Source organism: Coenobita brevimanus, chromosome 90 (genome assembly GCF_032717465.1).
Source record: "Coenobita brevimanus isolate Jiangsu-jjx chromosome 90, ASM3271746v2, whole genome shotgun sequence".
Lineage (NCBI taxonomy): Eukaryota > Metazoa > Arthropoda > Malacostraca > Decapoda > Coenobitidae > Coenobita > Coenobita brevimanus.
The window spans coordinates 15692592-15708113 of NC_137043.1; the positions used below are offsets into that span (position 1 = coordinate 15692592).

The 15522-nt window shown below is 41.0% G+C and overlaps 1 protein-coding gene across 1 annotated transcript; it reads left to right on the forward strand.

Moving 5' to 3' along the window:
* The first annotated feature begins 9361 nt into the window (after window positions 1-9361).
* On the forward strand, window positions 9362-12003 carry LOC145411581 (uncharacterized). Its single transcript, XM_080281592.1, has 3 exons — window positions 9362-9403; window positions 11047-11214; window positions 11565-12003. Exons 1-3 carry the CDS (start codon window positions 9397-9399, stop codon window positions 11720-11722), a joined length of 333 nt encoding a protein of 110 aa, XP_080137718.1. The 5' UTR covers window positions 9362-9396; the 3' UTR covers window positions 11723-12003.
* Window positions 12004-15522: the final 3519 nt, after the last annotated feature.

Consider the following 15522-nt stretch of genomic DNA (forward strand, 5'->3'; position numbering starts at 1 on the left):
GTATAAAGTCAACAATTGTGCAGCGGTAAAGAAAGGGCAGAGTCGGCTTAGCACACCCAATCTCTTGGAAGCAGATTTTACAAGAGATGTAATATGATCTTTCCAAGATAAGTCCCGAGTAAATGAAACCCCAAGCATGTTCAAGGATGATGCAGGATTAAGCTGAATATTATTAAACATTAGTGGGTATACCTGTGGAAGATTTTGTCGGGTTGATAGGTGTAAGAACTGAGTCTTAGATGCATTAAAAACAACCATATTATTTTTACCCCAGTCAGAGATACGAGCCAAGTCAGACATTAGGTGTGCCATAGCCTCATCCCTTGTTTGTTGAAGTACCTGTTGAGATGGGCGTTGCGGGAACCGAATGGAAAGGTGAAGGGTGGAGTCATCAGCGTATGAGTGGATAGGGTTAGATGTACAGCTTAGAAGATCATTGATGAATAAAAGGAAGGGAGTTGGTGATAGGACAGAGCCCTGAGAAACACCACTGTTGATAGATCTAGGAGAAGAACGATGGCCGTCTACAACAGCGGCTATAGAACGACCAGAAAGGAAGCTAGCGATGAAGGCACAGATAGAAGGATAGAAACCGTAGGAGGGCTGTTTGGAAATTAAAGATTTATGCCAGACTCGATCGAAAGCCTTTGAGATGTCAAGTGCAATGTCAAAGCTTTCGCCAAAGTCCCGAAAGGAGGATGACCAGGAGTCTGAAAGGTAGGTGAGAGGATCGCCAGTGGAGCGTCCCTGACGGAACCCGTACTGACGATCGGAACGGAGGTTGTGATAGGAAAGATGCCTTAAAATTTTTCTATTGAGAATTGACTCGAAAACTTTTGAAATACAGGACGTTAAAGCAATTGGACGATAGTTGGAGGGTTGGGAGTGGTCACCCTTCTTTGGGACTGGCTGAATGAGAGCAAACTTCCAGCAAGAAGGAAAGGTACAAGTTGACAGACAAAGGCAAAAGAGTTTGCCTAGGCAGGGTGTAAGCACAGAAGCACAGTTCTTGAGCACAACAGGAGGGACCCCATCAGGTCCCTCAACTGAAGTACATCAACTGAAGAAATTTTAATGTCAGCCATGAGGAAGTCAGAGGGGGGAAGTGATGGAGGAACAGCACCGGAATCGTCTGAGGTGGAATTGGAGGAGAAAGTCTGTGCAAAGAGATCTGCTTTATCAGTAGAAGAAATAGCTACAGAACCATCAGAGTAGAAGAGAGGAGGGAAGGATGATGAGGTAAAGTTGTTAGAAAGATTTTTGGCAAGGTGACAGAAGGAGTGGGAAGAATTCGAGTTGGAGAGTTGAGAGCACTTAGTATGGATGAAATTATTTTTAGTAGAGCAAAGAACAGACTTAGCATGATTCCGGGCAGAAACGTAAAGATGACGTGATTCAGGGGTGGGTTGGCTCCGGTACCTTTTGTAGGCCCTCTCCTTGTTGCGGACAGCATTAGAACAAGCGTGATTAAACCAGATGGCTACCGGCCATGGAAGCAATAATCATTCCAGGGAAAATCAAAGAAGTACTGCCTGAGGGCCTCCCAGTCCGCGGCTCCAAAATGCCACAGACGACGTTTCCCTGGAGGGTCCACAGGCCGTACCGGAGTTTTTTTTTTTTTTTTTATGCGAGGAAGAAGGAACCAAAGGCCATGATAGGACAGGTTAAGGTGATAAGGTTGTGATCGGAGGAGCCCAACGGAGAGAAAAGATTAACAGAGTAAGCAGAAGGATTAGTTGTGAGGAAGAGGTCAAGTATGTTGGAGCTCTCTCCAAGGCGGTCAGGGATACGGGTAGGGTGCTGTACAAGCTGCTCTAGGTCATTAAGGATAGAAAAGATGTAGGCTTGTTGACCAGGTGGATCCGTGAAAGGAGAGGAGAGCCAAAGGTGGTGGTGAAATGGATAGAATGTGTTCCATCGTAGCAGTAAGATAGTCGAAGAATTTTTGGTAGTCAGTAGAATTAGGGGATAAGTAAACAGCACAGATATATTTAGTCAGAGAATGACAGGAAAGCCAAAGCCAGAGTGTAGAGAATTCAGAAGAATCGAGTTCAGGAACACGAGAGCAAGATAAGTCGTTGCGTATATATACACAACAGCCACCTTTGGCTTTGAAATGAGTATAGAGAAAGTAGGAGGATACAGAAAAGGGTTTGCTGTCAGTTGCCTCAGACAGCTGAGTCTCCGTTAGAAAAAGAAAGTGAGGTTTAGAGAAGGAGGTTCTTTCTGAGATGAAGCATCAAACTCAGAGGTCCGTTATGGCCTAGCTGAGATGTCGACTGTCTTTCTCCCTCGTGATGTCTCAGGTGCACTATATCATCAGCCCTCAGGCCTGTCTCTCTGGAGTATGGATTACGAAGCCGCTGTGGTCGAGTCACATAGACCAACGACTCCAATAGATTAATGCCTGTATTAGCACTGTAATGTTAATGAAAAAATTATAGTAATAAAGTAGCAGTACGGTATATGATTGGTGACCACAGTCGTTGGTGTGTTTGGGGCCAACGGATTGTATTATTTGGGTGAGTGTTAATCTTCACATTGCAACTCCAAATGGTGACCCGTATTATGAAAATTGGTTTTGATCTTCACAATATAATTCTCAAATGGATGGAGGCATTTTATTATTTGTAAAAATTATTATTATTATTATTATTATTAGTAGTAGTAATAGTAGTAGTAGTAGTAGAGGTAGAAGCTCAATGTCCAACCGAAACGTGAATCCGGTGGACTGCAGACTAGCAAGAATAATGTGCGTCACCGCTATAAAAGAATTAATTGTTTAAACTTTAATATCCAGAATGTTTAGAGTATTTGCTGGCTTCAACCTGGCGCAGATTATATCGTTTTATCGCAGCTTATTTCCCATGCCTCAGTGAAGTGTGAGACAGTACTACGGCTCCACATCCTCTCCTTAGCACTTCATGACTAGCACCATATTCCAGCGCTAGTCTCTTATTATATCTTAGCATTCATAATCGAGGAATGGAACACTTAAGTCAAGTTAAAATGAAGAGTATGGTATTTCAATAATCGTTTAGCAGTTTAAATCAGATGTAATGTAATTTATATGCTGACAATATAATGTGCTGTTTTGTAGGTCAGGAGAGACTGTTGTAGGGGGAAATCAGAGGGACTACAAACATGAGAGAGAGAGAGAGAGAGAGAGAGAGAGAGAGAGAGAGAGAGAGAGAGAGAGAGAGAGAGAGAGAGAGGAATTAAAAAAAAAAAAAAACTAATTCCAATAATGCTTTATTTCAAGGTTTTATTGCACTCGATACAATATAAACCAAAAATAAATTTTTAAGCTGACAACTTTGAAATCATACATGCCAGCCTACCAGCAGTGCAAAGTAAAGGCTTAACAGAAGATAGACTGGATGGAATTTTTAAGGTGGACTGACCGTACATTCAGCGGAAAGCAAAAAATAATTTGTAAGCTGGCAATGTAAAAATCATGCATATAAACTGGCAAAGCACAGCAGGAGTTTTACACAAGATGCCCCGGATCGAATCATGATTAGGTGACGACCATATATTCAGCTGAACACGAACAATAAACACCAAACTTATGTTCATGCAATTAAAACACCATTGTACTTCACACAGTGACCTTAAAATCGTTGTCTGAGCAATGACACTCGCCATGTTCAAGTTTGTTGAATAATTACACGGTAGGAAGTATTTAAATGACTACGGTATATTTTTTAAAGAAATTTTACCTAATATAAACAGATTGAAGTGCAGGGCGGCAGTAAACATGCTTAACTTGAAAGCCAAGTGTTCTTATCCTTTATATTATAATAATAATAATAATTTTGGCTGGCCTAACGTCGATGGGACGGCCCACAAAGAGTCAAGCAAACCAATGATTATGCCAACCAGACTATGAGTCAATAATATCTTTACGTAAACACAAACACGAGGGAAAAAAAAAAAAAGGCCAGTACCACCGACTGAAATCTCAATTGCTTTACTTCCTAGCGCCAGTGGACGGCAGTGGTGTCTTGGCCTCATCGCCAGCACCAGACTTGTCCGTTTCATTCATGGTTTGGGAGTCCAAACTGTTCTTGTCCACACCATCACGGCCGAACCCTGGATTATCCATGGCACTGCGGGATATGTCGTCACCTGGGGAAAGACGAAAGGAATTTAGTTCATAATAGGAAAAAAATTGCTTAGAGGACAGTACAGTACTGTCAACACCATCACATTTCTCACCCCGTCACTGCAAAACCATGCACCGTCTATGGAACTGAAGGTTGTCTCATGGTCTGCATTTGGAAGGAAGACATTTACTGCACCTTAAGATAATGCAACTCAAAGGAAAAATTTTTCACCCGAATAAGACAGGCAGCAGTCTACAGTACATGCACTCAAGCATTGTATACCTGTATGTCAGGAGAGTTGCTAGGATTTTACAAATGGCGACTAAGGCGAATTATGGGGTGCCCCAAGGAGAAAGGAGAGTAGGATAGGTGAGGAATTAGACACAAAAATCGATAAATCAAAATTAACGAACCTGTAAATCCTTCTCCCCGTGCACCACACCTTTGAAGTTCGGATACCAAAGCCTTTCCTTCACCCGTACGGTCTGCATGTGACAGCATATTCGCTGCAAGGCTACGTTTCTCGGCACCACCAGTTCCGAACCCAGCCCTTGAGATATCATCGCGAGAGGTGCCGCGACCTGCAGGATAAAGGAAAAAAAACTTCGGATTGAAAAGGCTGAACGAAGATTTTATAATACGATATCTTGCAAAATTCAAGGGGTATTAATTAATACTGTGGCCAAGAAGTTGTCAGCATGTTACTATTTTGTAATGATCATTTAAAGAACATCAGGAATCGTTAAATGAGATCAGCCGGCTTCACATTTGTTGCAAAGGTTTCTTGGGTTCGGGTGTCTTACTATACATAGACGTTAGTTAGGAGAAAGAGGGAGAGAGGGAGAGCCTCATTAGTGAAGGGACGCCTTCATGTGGTGGCACTAAAAACTATAAGGCGGCTCTTTTGCCTGGCTATACAATGGTCCCTCAGCTACTTCACCATCCCTCAATTTCATGAGAAAGGATGGCGGACTGCAGGAGAAAGGTAATTTAAGCCTACAGTCCACCGGGTGCACGTTTTTAAATGTGTAGAGTCACACGATAACATTAACCAGTTCAGCCCTTGCACGTCATTACTTCATTCTTGCCGATACTGCATGATAATATTCAGCTTAGAAAACCATACAGCCAATAGGTTTTTATCTGTGGGAACCGGGCCATTAAAGTTAACACTATGTCCTGGTTTTGTAAAATTCGATTAGCATTAGTTGTGAGACAGGAATGAGTCTCCTCGATTTATGATCAGATTTATCCCCGAGTATCACAACATCTGACCATCAGATGAGTTAGGGTGGATAGAGGGTTTCCGGATCTTTATCGGCTGAAACAGAACCAAGCATATAGTTCAAAATATGACAGAAGCCTGGTGGCCTACTAGGATAAGGCCCTCCAACCGGATGGAGCCTGTCAGCGTTTCCATTTATGGCGTGGTTGGGATTTATTGTTCATATAATGCCACTCAGGGACGAATAAGGATAGTCACCCTTGCCTTAAATGTTGGGAATGTATATGGTACCAGCGGGCCTCTTTCCCAGTTTCCATGAGGGGGGAAAAATGTGGATTGATTGGATGATGTACCGATATATCTAACACAACCAGTTCGTCGTATCCAGAATCATCTAGGGAAAGCCATCCGACTGAAGGTGTTAGGGAACTTTTACCAAAATATCCTTCGTCAACGCATTTATTGAATCTGATTGTTTTCTTTGGGTCTTGCTATCATTTTTGATTCATAGTGGAGGGATTTTTCTATTCTAAAAAAGATGAAGCCTTCCATTAAAACTCGCATGACATCAGTTCTAATTTGAATGAAATCGTGTCACGCGAGAGAAAGAAAATGCGTCACTGAACTGACGGTGCTCTGAATCAATATAACACATACCTGACATGGTTCCCTTTAGTCGTGTGAAGATGGCGTTGGAACCTGGAAGAATATTTGAAACATTATCAATTGATCACCGAAACTATCATCAAAAGGATTAATTGCATCATAGGTAGTCATCAAAATAACATCATTTGAATACTAAGGAATGATATCCTGGGCACGCTTGGAAAAATCTTCCTTACCTGCAGTCTTCACTCGACCTGACGAAGTCTAGGCATAAAGTGTCAAATGCATTCGTTCGCTCAGATTCCCTTCACCTCTAATGAAGGCCGCTGCGCATGAGTTTATAACACTCATTTTCGATGGCACATACCATGAACCTCCAAAATTTCCTGTCATTTAAAAAAGCTGTTAGGGAATTTGAACACTGTGCAGATTAGCACATAAGACAATAAGCTACTTTCTGTCTGAGCACACTGTACAGTATAATTCAGTCCCTTAAGGTTAACGGAATGAACTGGAAAACAGAAAATTGCGCGAGTGTGGTAGTTGTGGCTGAGTGTGCGCGGTAGGAAATGTGTCGTCACGATCTGTTCCTGTCAGACCGTAGTGAAATTCCGGTACACGTCCTCATTTTGCTGTATGTCCCGGCTGAAGCGTCACTGCTGATTACCCTTCCCTTTGTTTCAGCTGATGGAATGGCAAAATAATGCAATTCTATATTTTTTTGTATTCTAGTTATGTTCCGTTCCACCACAATCAATACCCGTCTGTCAGGTGGACGTTCGACTCGGGTATCATGGCAACGATGTCAACATACGCCATGCCACGCCATATCCCTTTGTTCTGAGAACTATTTTACTGCACTGCTGTATCATCATCATCATCAACGTCATCGTCACCGTCGTCATCCTTCCCAAACTGCAGATGAGATGAGGCAGGGTTCAGAAAGCAAGGAGAGGTAAAAAGATTATGATACTGTGAGAACTAATAAACAAGCTTGCTCAATGAAATGGGCCCCGCACTCATTTATTCATCATTAAAGCCCCCGGAATCCTAGCTCAACCATAGACGCACCTATCGACACGTAGTCCGAAGATTGTCAGGTTCTAAAACGGGATGTCAAAGCCATGGCATACACTCCATACAAAACCCATCCAACAAGCTCAATCCTTTGTCAATTTTGTAGCCTCATCAACTCACATACCTCTTATTTTCATACACTTGCTATACTCCTTTTTATTATTTATTTATATTTTTTAGCCATACCGCGCCTCCTCCCATCTTCAAACTCACTCGATGGGAGTAAATCATCAGGGAATGATGGACAGACATCCCCCTCACCGCCTACAACTGGTCTGGGGGGATATTCTGTATAATAACACACCCCTCTAAGAAAGAAAATGAATATTGAAAATATTGAGAAGCTTCGATAACAGCTGCCCTCAGAATACTTACAGTCTTTAGAATGAAAACGGAATTATTTCAGAAGCAGAAAGATTGATCTTGCAGAAAATATCATACCAATTGTTGGTTGATCTGACGCACCAAGATCATCTTTTAAAATATGCGAGTGTTAAAAATCAATGGTGCCAGATTTGGCTATATGTAATGAACTGTGCAACTTATTTGCCCTTGTGGTAAATTATTTAGCATTTTGTCCATTTCAATAATGCTTATAATCAAACCTACAACGTATGTACAGCAATAACCTCATGCACTGTTGTGGAAAGAATCTCATGTGTTTCTCAAAGAACATTGTACAATAGAGATTATTGCAGTGGTGTACATTTACTGTGATTAGTGGAGAGGATAACTTCAAAGATTAACGAGTACTTAGATGTGGAAAGAAGAGAGCATTATCGCTGAGGGAAGAGAACTAACACATGTGCATGAATTATGAACTTTATGAAAGAAGGTAAAATATTAAATAATTTACCACGAGGACAAAAAAGTTCCACAGTTCGTTACATGTATCCAAATCTGGCACCACTGAATTATAACGTGCGCATATTTTAAAGGATGATCTTAGTACTCGTACGTCGGACCAACTTACATTTGATATGATACTTTCTGCACGATCAGTCTTTCTGTTTCTGAAATTAATTCCGTTTTCATTCTAAAGACTGTAAGTACTCAGGAGATAACTGTTGGTTTTATTTTTCATTTTTCCATTTTTTTTTCTGGGGGGGGGGGTTACTACACAGGATATACCCCTAGACCAGTTGTAGGCGGTGAAGAGGGATATATGTCATTCCCCAGTGATATATTCCCATCGAGTGAGTTTGAAGATGGGAGAAAGCGCTGTATGACCTAAAAATAAATAAATAAATAAATAAAAAAGCATAGCAAGTGTATGAAAATAAGAGGTATGTGAGCTGACGAGGCTACAAAACTGACAAAGGATTCAGCATGTCGGATGAGTTTTCTTTGGAGGAATGTATGCCAAGGCTTTGGCAACCCTGTTTTTCAACTTGACAATCTTCGGACTACGTGTAGATAAGTGCGTCAATGGTTGAGCCAGGATTCCGGGAGCTTTAATGGTGAATAAATGAGTGTGGGGCCCCTTTCATTGGGCATGCCTGTTTATTAGTTCTCACGCTCATATTCTTTACTTATCCTTGCTTTCTGAACCCTGTCTCATCCCATCTGCAGGGTGCAAAGGATGACGACGGTGACGATGATGGCGACGAAGTTGATGATGATGATGATACTGCAAGCAACAATACAGCTCTCAGCACAAAGGAATATGGCGTGATGTCGTGTATTGACGTCGTTGCCATGTTACCGGAGTCGAACGCACACCTGACAAGTGGGTATTGATTGTGCTGGAACGGAGAAAAACTATGATACTATATAGGAGAGTTCTAGTCTGTCATGTTATCATTTGAAACAAAGGGAAGACTACTCACTAGTGATTATGCAGCCGGGACATACAACGAAATGAGGACGTGTACCGAAATTTCACTACGGTCTGACAGGAACAGATCGTGACGACGCTATTTCCTACTGCGCACACTCAGCCACAACCACCACAAAGTCGCATTTATCTGTTTTCTAGCTCATCTCGTTAACCTTAAGGAATTGAACTAAACAATGTTCCCACACAGAAAGTATACACTCATGTGCTAATCTGCTCAGTGCTAAAAGTCCTAAGCAGCTTTTTAAATGACAGGAAATTTTGAAATTTGATGGTATGTGGCACCGAAACAGAGTGTTATAAACTCATGCGCAGCCGCTTCTGTCACTTTACGCCTAAACCTCATCACGTTGAGTAAAGTATTGCAGGTAAGGATGATTTTTCCAAGCATGCCCATTATATTATTGCTCAGTATTCAAATGATGTTATTATAATGACTGCCTATGATGCAGTTAACCTCTGTGATGATAGTTTCGGTGATAAATTGAAAGTTTTTCATATTTCCAGGTTCCAACGCCGTCTTCACACGACTAACGAGAACCATGTCAGGTATGTGTTCTATTGATTCGCAACACCGTCAGTCCAGTGACGCATTTCCTTTCTCAACCATCACACGATTTTATTCAACTTAGAATTGATGTCATACGAAAGATTTGCTGAAATTGAAAAATCCCTCCAAAGTGAATCAAAAGTAATAGCGAGAACCAAAGAAAATCGGATTCAATAAATGGGTTGACGAAAGATATATTGGTATAAGTTCCCTAACACATTCAGCTAGATTACTTTCCCTAAATTCTTGATACGACGAATTGGTTGTGTTAGATATATTAATGCATCATCCAATTACCCAGCATTTTTTTTTTTTTTAAATCTCGGAAACAGGCCCGCGGCAACACTACTTAGTCCCAACATTAAAGGCAAGGGTGACTATCCTTATTCGTCCCTGAGTGGCATTATATGAACAATAAATCCCAACCACGCCATAAATGGAAACTCTGACAGGCTCCATCCGGTTGGAGGGCCTTATCCTTGTAGGCCACCAGGCGTCTGTCATATTTTCAACTATATACCTGGTTCGGCTTCACCCGATGAAGATCCGGAAACCCCCTATCCACCAAACTGAGCTGATGGTCAGATGTAGTGATATCGGGGAAATACCTGATTAGTAATCAAGGAGACTCATCCCTGCTTCATAACTAAGGCATATTGAATTTTACAAAAACCACGACAAAGTGTTAAAATGAATCGCCCACTTCCGACAGATGAAATCCTGTTGGCTATATGGTGTTCTACTGTAAGGTGAATATAATAATTTAGTACCGGCAAGAATTTAGTAATGACGTCCCCGGGCTGAAGTGGTTAATGTTGTTTGACTGCACATATACAAATGTGCATCCAGTGGACTGTAGGCTTAAACTCTTTTTCCCATGCAGTCCACCATCTTTTTTTCTGTGAGATCGAGGGTTAGGGGGCTAGAGGGGATACCTTTGTATAATCAAGAAGGGCTTCCTGATCGTTTTCAGTGCTACCACATGAAGGCGTCTCTTACTAAGTGTGAGCAGGGGATGAGGGTCATATTAACCCACTCATACCATGAGAAAAATATGTAGTTCATATCTGCTGCCTCCAGTCGAGTTCATTCTGTCGGAGACTTGCAGAACCGGAGGGGTTAGATGTAGCTTTCACCGACTCCACAAATTAGACCCTCTCTCTCTCTCTCTCTCTCTCTCTCTATAACAACCTACCTATCTGTGTATGTATAGCCAGACACCCAAACTCAAGATAGGTTGGCCATATCCCATTGGATCCCAGGGCTGCTGGGCGAGGCATTGCACTGGGAGGGTACTAAGCGTACCGCCCTCCGCCTATCGGCTCTTAGTCGCGAAGCTCATAGCTTCCTACTTTATTAAGATTTGAAAATTCCCAGTTCTGTCCAATACTGAGGACATTGGGCTCCAATGGGTTAAAATATGCGATGCTGGCTGATCACATTTAAAGGTTACCTATGTTCCAAATGGCTATTAAAAATTAGGGACATGCTGACAACTTCGCGCAAGAAGTTTTTATTAATACGACTTAATTTTTGCAAGATATCGAATAAAATGAGTCTTGGTCCAGGCCCTTCAATCCTATGTCTAAGTCGTTGGAACTACTAGTCAGTACTGTGCAACATGTCTTCCTTTATCCTGCAGGTCGCGGTGCCTCCCACGATGACCTCGCCAGCGCTGGGTTCGGAATTGGTGGAGTGAAGAAGGGTAGCGTTGCAGCGGATATGCAGTCAAACGCAGACATTGTTCGTGAAGGAAAGGGTTTAGTGTCCGGACTGCAGAGTAGTGGTGCTCGGGGAGAAGGAATTACAGGTTCGTTTCCTTGGTGTATATACTTTTGTGTCTGAATCCTCACCACCCCTACTCTGTGTTCTCCCTGGGGCATCCCACAATTTACCTTAGGATTTGGAAAATCCCAGCAACATTCCTGGCATACAGGTACACTGCCTGAGTGTATATCCTATTTTGTGAAATTATTTCCACTGAATTGCATATTTTTAAGATGCAGTGAATGTCCTCATTTCATATGCCGACTATGATACACCCTTCTGCTCCATGGGTAGTACATTATTCCGCAGTGACGGCGTGAGGAATGCGGTGATGTTGCCACTAGTGTGCTGGTCTCTAGGCATTATGAGCTTAATCTCTTCGTTTTTCCCCAGGTGACGACATAGCCCGCAGTACCACGGACAATCCAGGGTTTGGCCGTGATGGTGTAGGCAAGAACAGTTTCGGCTCCCAAACCATGAATGAAATGGACAAGTCCGGTGCTGTCGATCAGCTTAAGGCATCACTGCCGTCCATTGGCGTTAGGAAGTAAAGCGATCGAAGTTTCGTCGGTGTTTTTTTTTTTTTTTTTTTCTCATGATTTTGCTTAGGTAAAGATATATTTGACTCACATTCTGGTTGGCATAAGCAGAGATTTGCTTCACTCTTGCTGGTTGGCCCATCGACGTTGTGCCAGCCAAAATTATAATAATAGTTTAATGGATATGAACATTTAGCTTTCAAGTTAAATTTACTTACTATAGCCCTACATTTGTAAATTGCTCAAATCTAGGGTTGATATTAGTTGAATTTTCTTACAAAATGATTGTCCTTCAAATTCTTAATATCCTTTAATCATTCAATCTTTAACATCGTGTATTTGCACAGACTGAAAAATCTTCAGGTCACTGCGTTAATTATAAATTTGTGCTTTAATTACCTCAATATATATCAGCTTGGAGTTTATTGTTGGTGTTCTGGTGTTTAGCTAAGTACATGTTCAGTCACCATTAGTGTTCGATCCGAGGCATCTTGTGGAAAACTCCTGCAGTGCACATCCAGCTTGTTCGCCTGTATGATTTTTACGTTGCCAGTTTACAAATTTATATTTTGCTTTCTGCTGAATATACAGTCAGTTCACCTTAAATATTCCATCCAATCCATCTTGCGTTAAGCCTGTTCTTTGCACTGCTGGTACGTTGGCAAGTTTTTTGGTTTAAATTACTTCGAGTGCAACAAAACCTTGAAATAAAACCTTACTGGTTGTATTTATTGGCTTTTATATTCCCTCCCTCCTTCAATCTCTCTTTCTCTCTCTCTCTCTCTGGTTTATAGTTCCTCTGTTTTCTCTCTTCAAAAATCTCTACTGACCTACAAAACAGCACATTGTCAGCATTTAAATTTCATTATACAGTATCTATTTTAAACTGCAAAAAGGTTATTGAAATATCATGCTCTTCATTTTAACATGGCTTAAATGTTCCATTCCTCGATTATGAGTGATAAGATATAACAAGAGACTAGCACTGGAATATGGTACTAGTTATGACGTGCTATGAAAAGGTTGAGCCGTAGTACTGTCTCGCACTCTTCGCTAAGGCATATGAAATAAGCTGCGATAAAACGACATAATCTGCTCGAAGTTGAAGTCAGTAAATAATCTAAATATTCTGGATCTCAAATTGTAAAACAATATAATTCTCCAATAACGATGACGCACATTATCTAGCTTGTCTGCAGTCCACCGGATTCACGTTTCAGATGGACATGGGGCTATTACTACTACTACTACTACTACTACTACCACATCCCCAGGGAGATACTATTAATTTCACAACAGGCTTCTTTACTGTAACATGGCTTGAAACTACAGTTTCTCCATTTCGAAGGACGAACTGTAACCATTGATTAACATTAAAGCATGACGTTATTTGTGAAGATGTGTTAGGTAAAGAACGTAGAACCATTGCATTGCCCTTCTGCCAGTGAGGTAAGTGAAAGAAGCTACAAAAGGACAAAACTCTGGTCAAAGTTATGGTGAAAGGACTAAGATTGAAGGTGATCGATAATTATATCTTTCACCAAACCATTCGCCGATCTTGACTATGGTAAAGTCGCATGATGGAGGTACTAATTGCAACCCCAGGACCATCTCCAGCATGAAATCTGCGAACTTTAAGCCTTTCAGTGGACGGAGCTAGTTGAGGGACATTTGTAAAATCAGGCAGTTGAACCGTCTGCTTTTATCTGTGGCACGACGTGAAGGCAACCCTCTGCAATACTTCGTCTGAGGGTGAATAGGACAAAACAATAATATACGAGTACGTCCCCCGCTTCAGTGGGTTAATAACTGCCAGTACTAGATCCTGACATACTAGGCTCCTTCCCACTCATTTCGATTTACTTCGATTTCCGAGACGGGAGGAGGGAGGGTTAGTTCCGAGACGAAGGAATACTTGGAAAGAAGAGAGGGCCAAAACCAAGTAAAATGAGCTGGTACAACTGGGTGTATAAACTTCATTTTTTAGAGCCAAATGTTGGTTATAATACAGGATAACATGAAAAATAACCCAATGCGTGTGGTACTCTTTCATCATCACATTTCTGCCCGTTTTTAAACCAGTGTTTGGTAGTTTAAATTACAAAGAAAAATTGCTTTTTCAGTTTTCGTATTTTTCAATAACTGTATTTTCAGTGTAAGGACTAAGTATTCTAGTGGAAACTGTATCTGTAATATTGCTTGGTTAAGGACTGTTAGAAAGGTGATTACATAGAATATTAACACGGCCCAGATGCAGAAGGAATTAATCCACCTCACCCCAAGCCCTTCTACAAGATTTACGTTCGTGTGTTACCTATTATCCACAAACGCATTGCTGGGCCTTGCAAGACACCTTATCATCTGTCTCTAGCAGCAAGTTGCAGATGACGGCACAGAACCATTTCCGATATTTGAAAGATAAAATAACATTATCATAAACTCAAATACCTTTGGCCATTAAATCTTAAAATTTCCACAGCTCATGCCATCGTCAAACTGTTACCGAGGTTGGCTGACCCGACACCTTACCATCTAGAAAACACCACGTAGTATAGGAGCGTCCTGAGGAACAAACCAGGTGTCATCGTTAGGTTCACGATTACTCTACTTTTCCTGCATTACCCATACGCTAATGTGTTGTTAGCATGTGAGAGAACGTATGTACTGCACTGTCACGTTAATTGTGCTGTCGTTTCCTCACAGAGAATTGTCACAATTGGCCACTCGAAATTAAGTTTGTTCATTTGTTAGTAAATACTACATCATCCCAGCAACACGTATTATAATATCACATGAAATGAATTTTCAGTCGACAGTCCACCATTATCTCAACTTACAACGAGGAACGTCTCTGATGGCCACCCACACACACCTTACGTCAGGACCAGTACTTGCCACGAGAGCACCAGGACACACATCCACTCGAGAGTGGTAGTTAACTTGCTAACAGCCACCAGACTGTGACTATATATATATATATATATATATATATATATATATATATATATATATATATATATATATATATATATATATATATATATATGCACCAACTTCTCAAAGCCCAGATGAAGAATTAGAAACATTCTATGATGACATCTCCCAGATTATGGAAGAAGAAAAGACAACATATACTATACTCATGGGAGACTTCAATGCAAAAGTTGGGAAGTCGAAAAATGGAGAAGCATGTATGTGAAAATTTGGAGTGGGAGAAAGGAATGAAAGAGGAGAATTGCTGGTAAATTTTGCTGAAATGTTTAACATGAGAATAATGAACACATTCTTCCACAAAAGAACAGGAAGAAAGTGGATCTGGAGAAGCCCAAATGGAGAAACAAAGAATGAAATCGACTTCATTATAGCAGATAAGAATAACACGATCACAAATGTCACAGTTATCAACAATGTAAATATAGGTAGTGATCATAGAATGGTTTGCACAGCCAGATTCAATTTCAGAAATGAAAGAAAGAAGATGATTAAAGATAAAAAGATATGCCCAATAATAGTACACGAAAACAAAGCAGCCTTTCAGTTGGAAATAAGGAACAGATTTCAGGCTCTAAGTAATGCTGAATGTGACATTGATGACCTGAATGACAGACTAACAAAAGTGCTAAGAGAATCAGCAGAGGTAGTAGGAAAACCTAATACAACCAAAGCCAAGACGTATTCAGAAAAGACACTTGAGCTTATGAAAAAACGAAATGAAATGAAAGCAAAGACAAAGAAAGACGAAAGAGAACGAGCAGAATTAAATAAGCTTATCAACAAAAGACAAAGAGAAGAAAAAGAAAGAGAAACATGGA

Excerpts from the sequence above, each read along its gene's own strand:
- LOC145411581 (XM_080281592.1), top strand. Across the intron at positions 11,215-11,564 it reads TCGGGGAGAAGGAATTACAG|GTGACGACATAGCCCGCAGT; the intron begins GTTCGTTTCCTT and ends GTTTTTCCCCAG.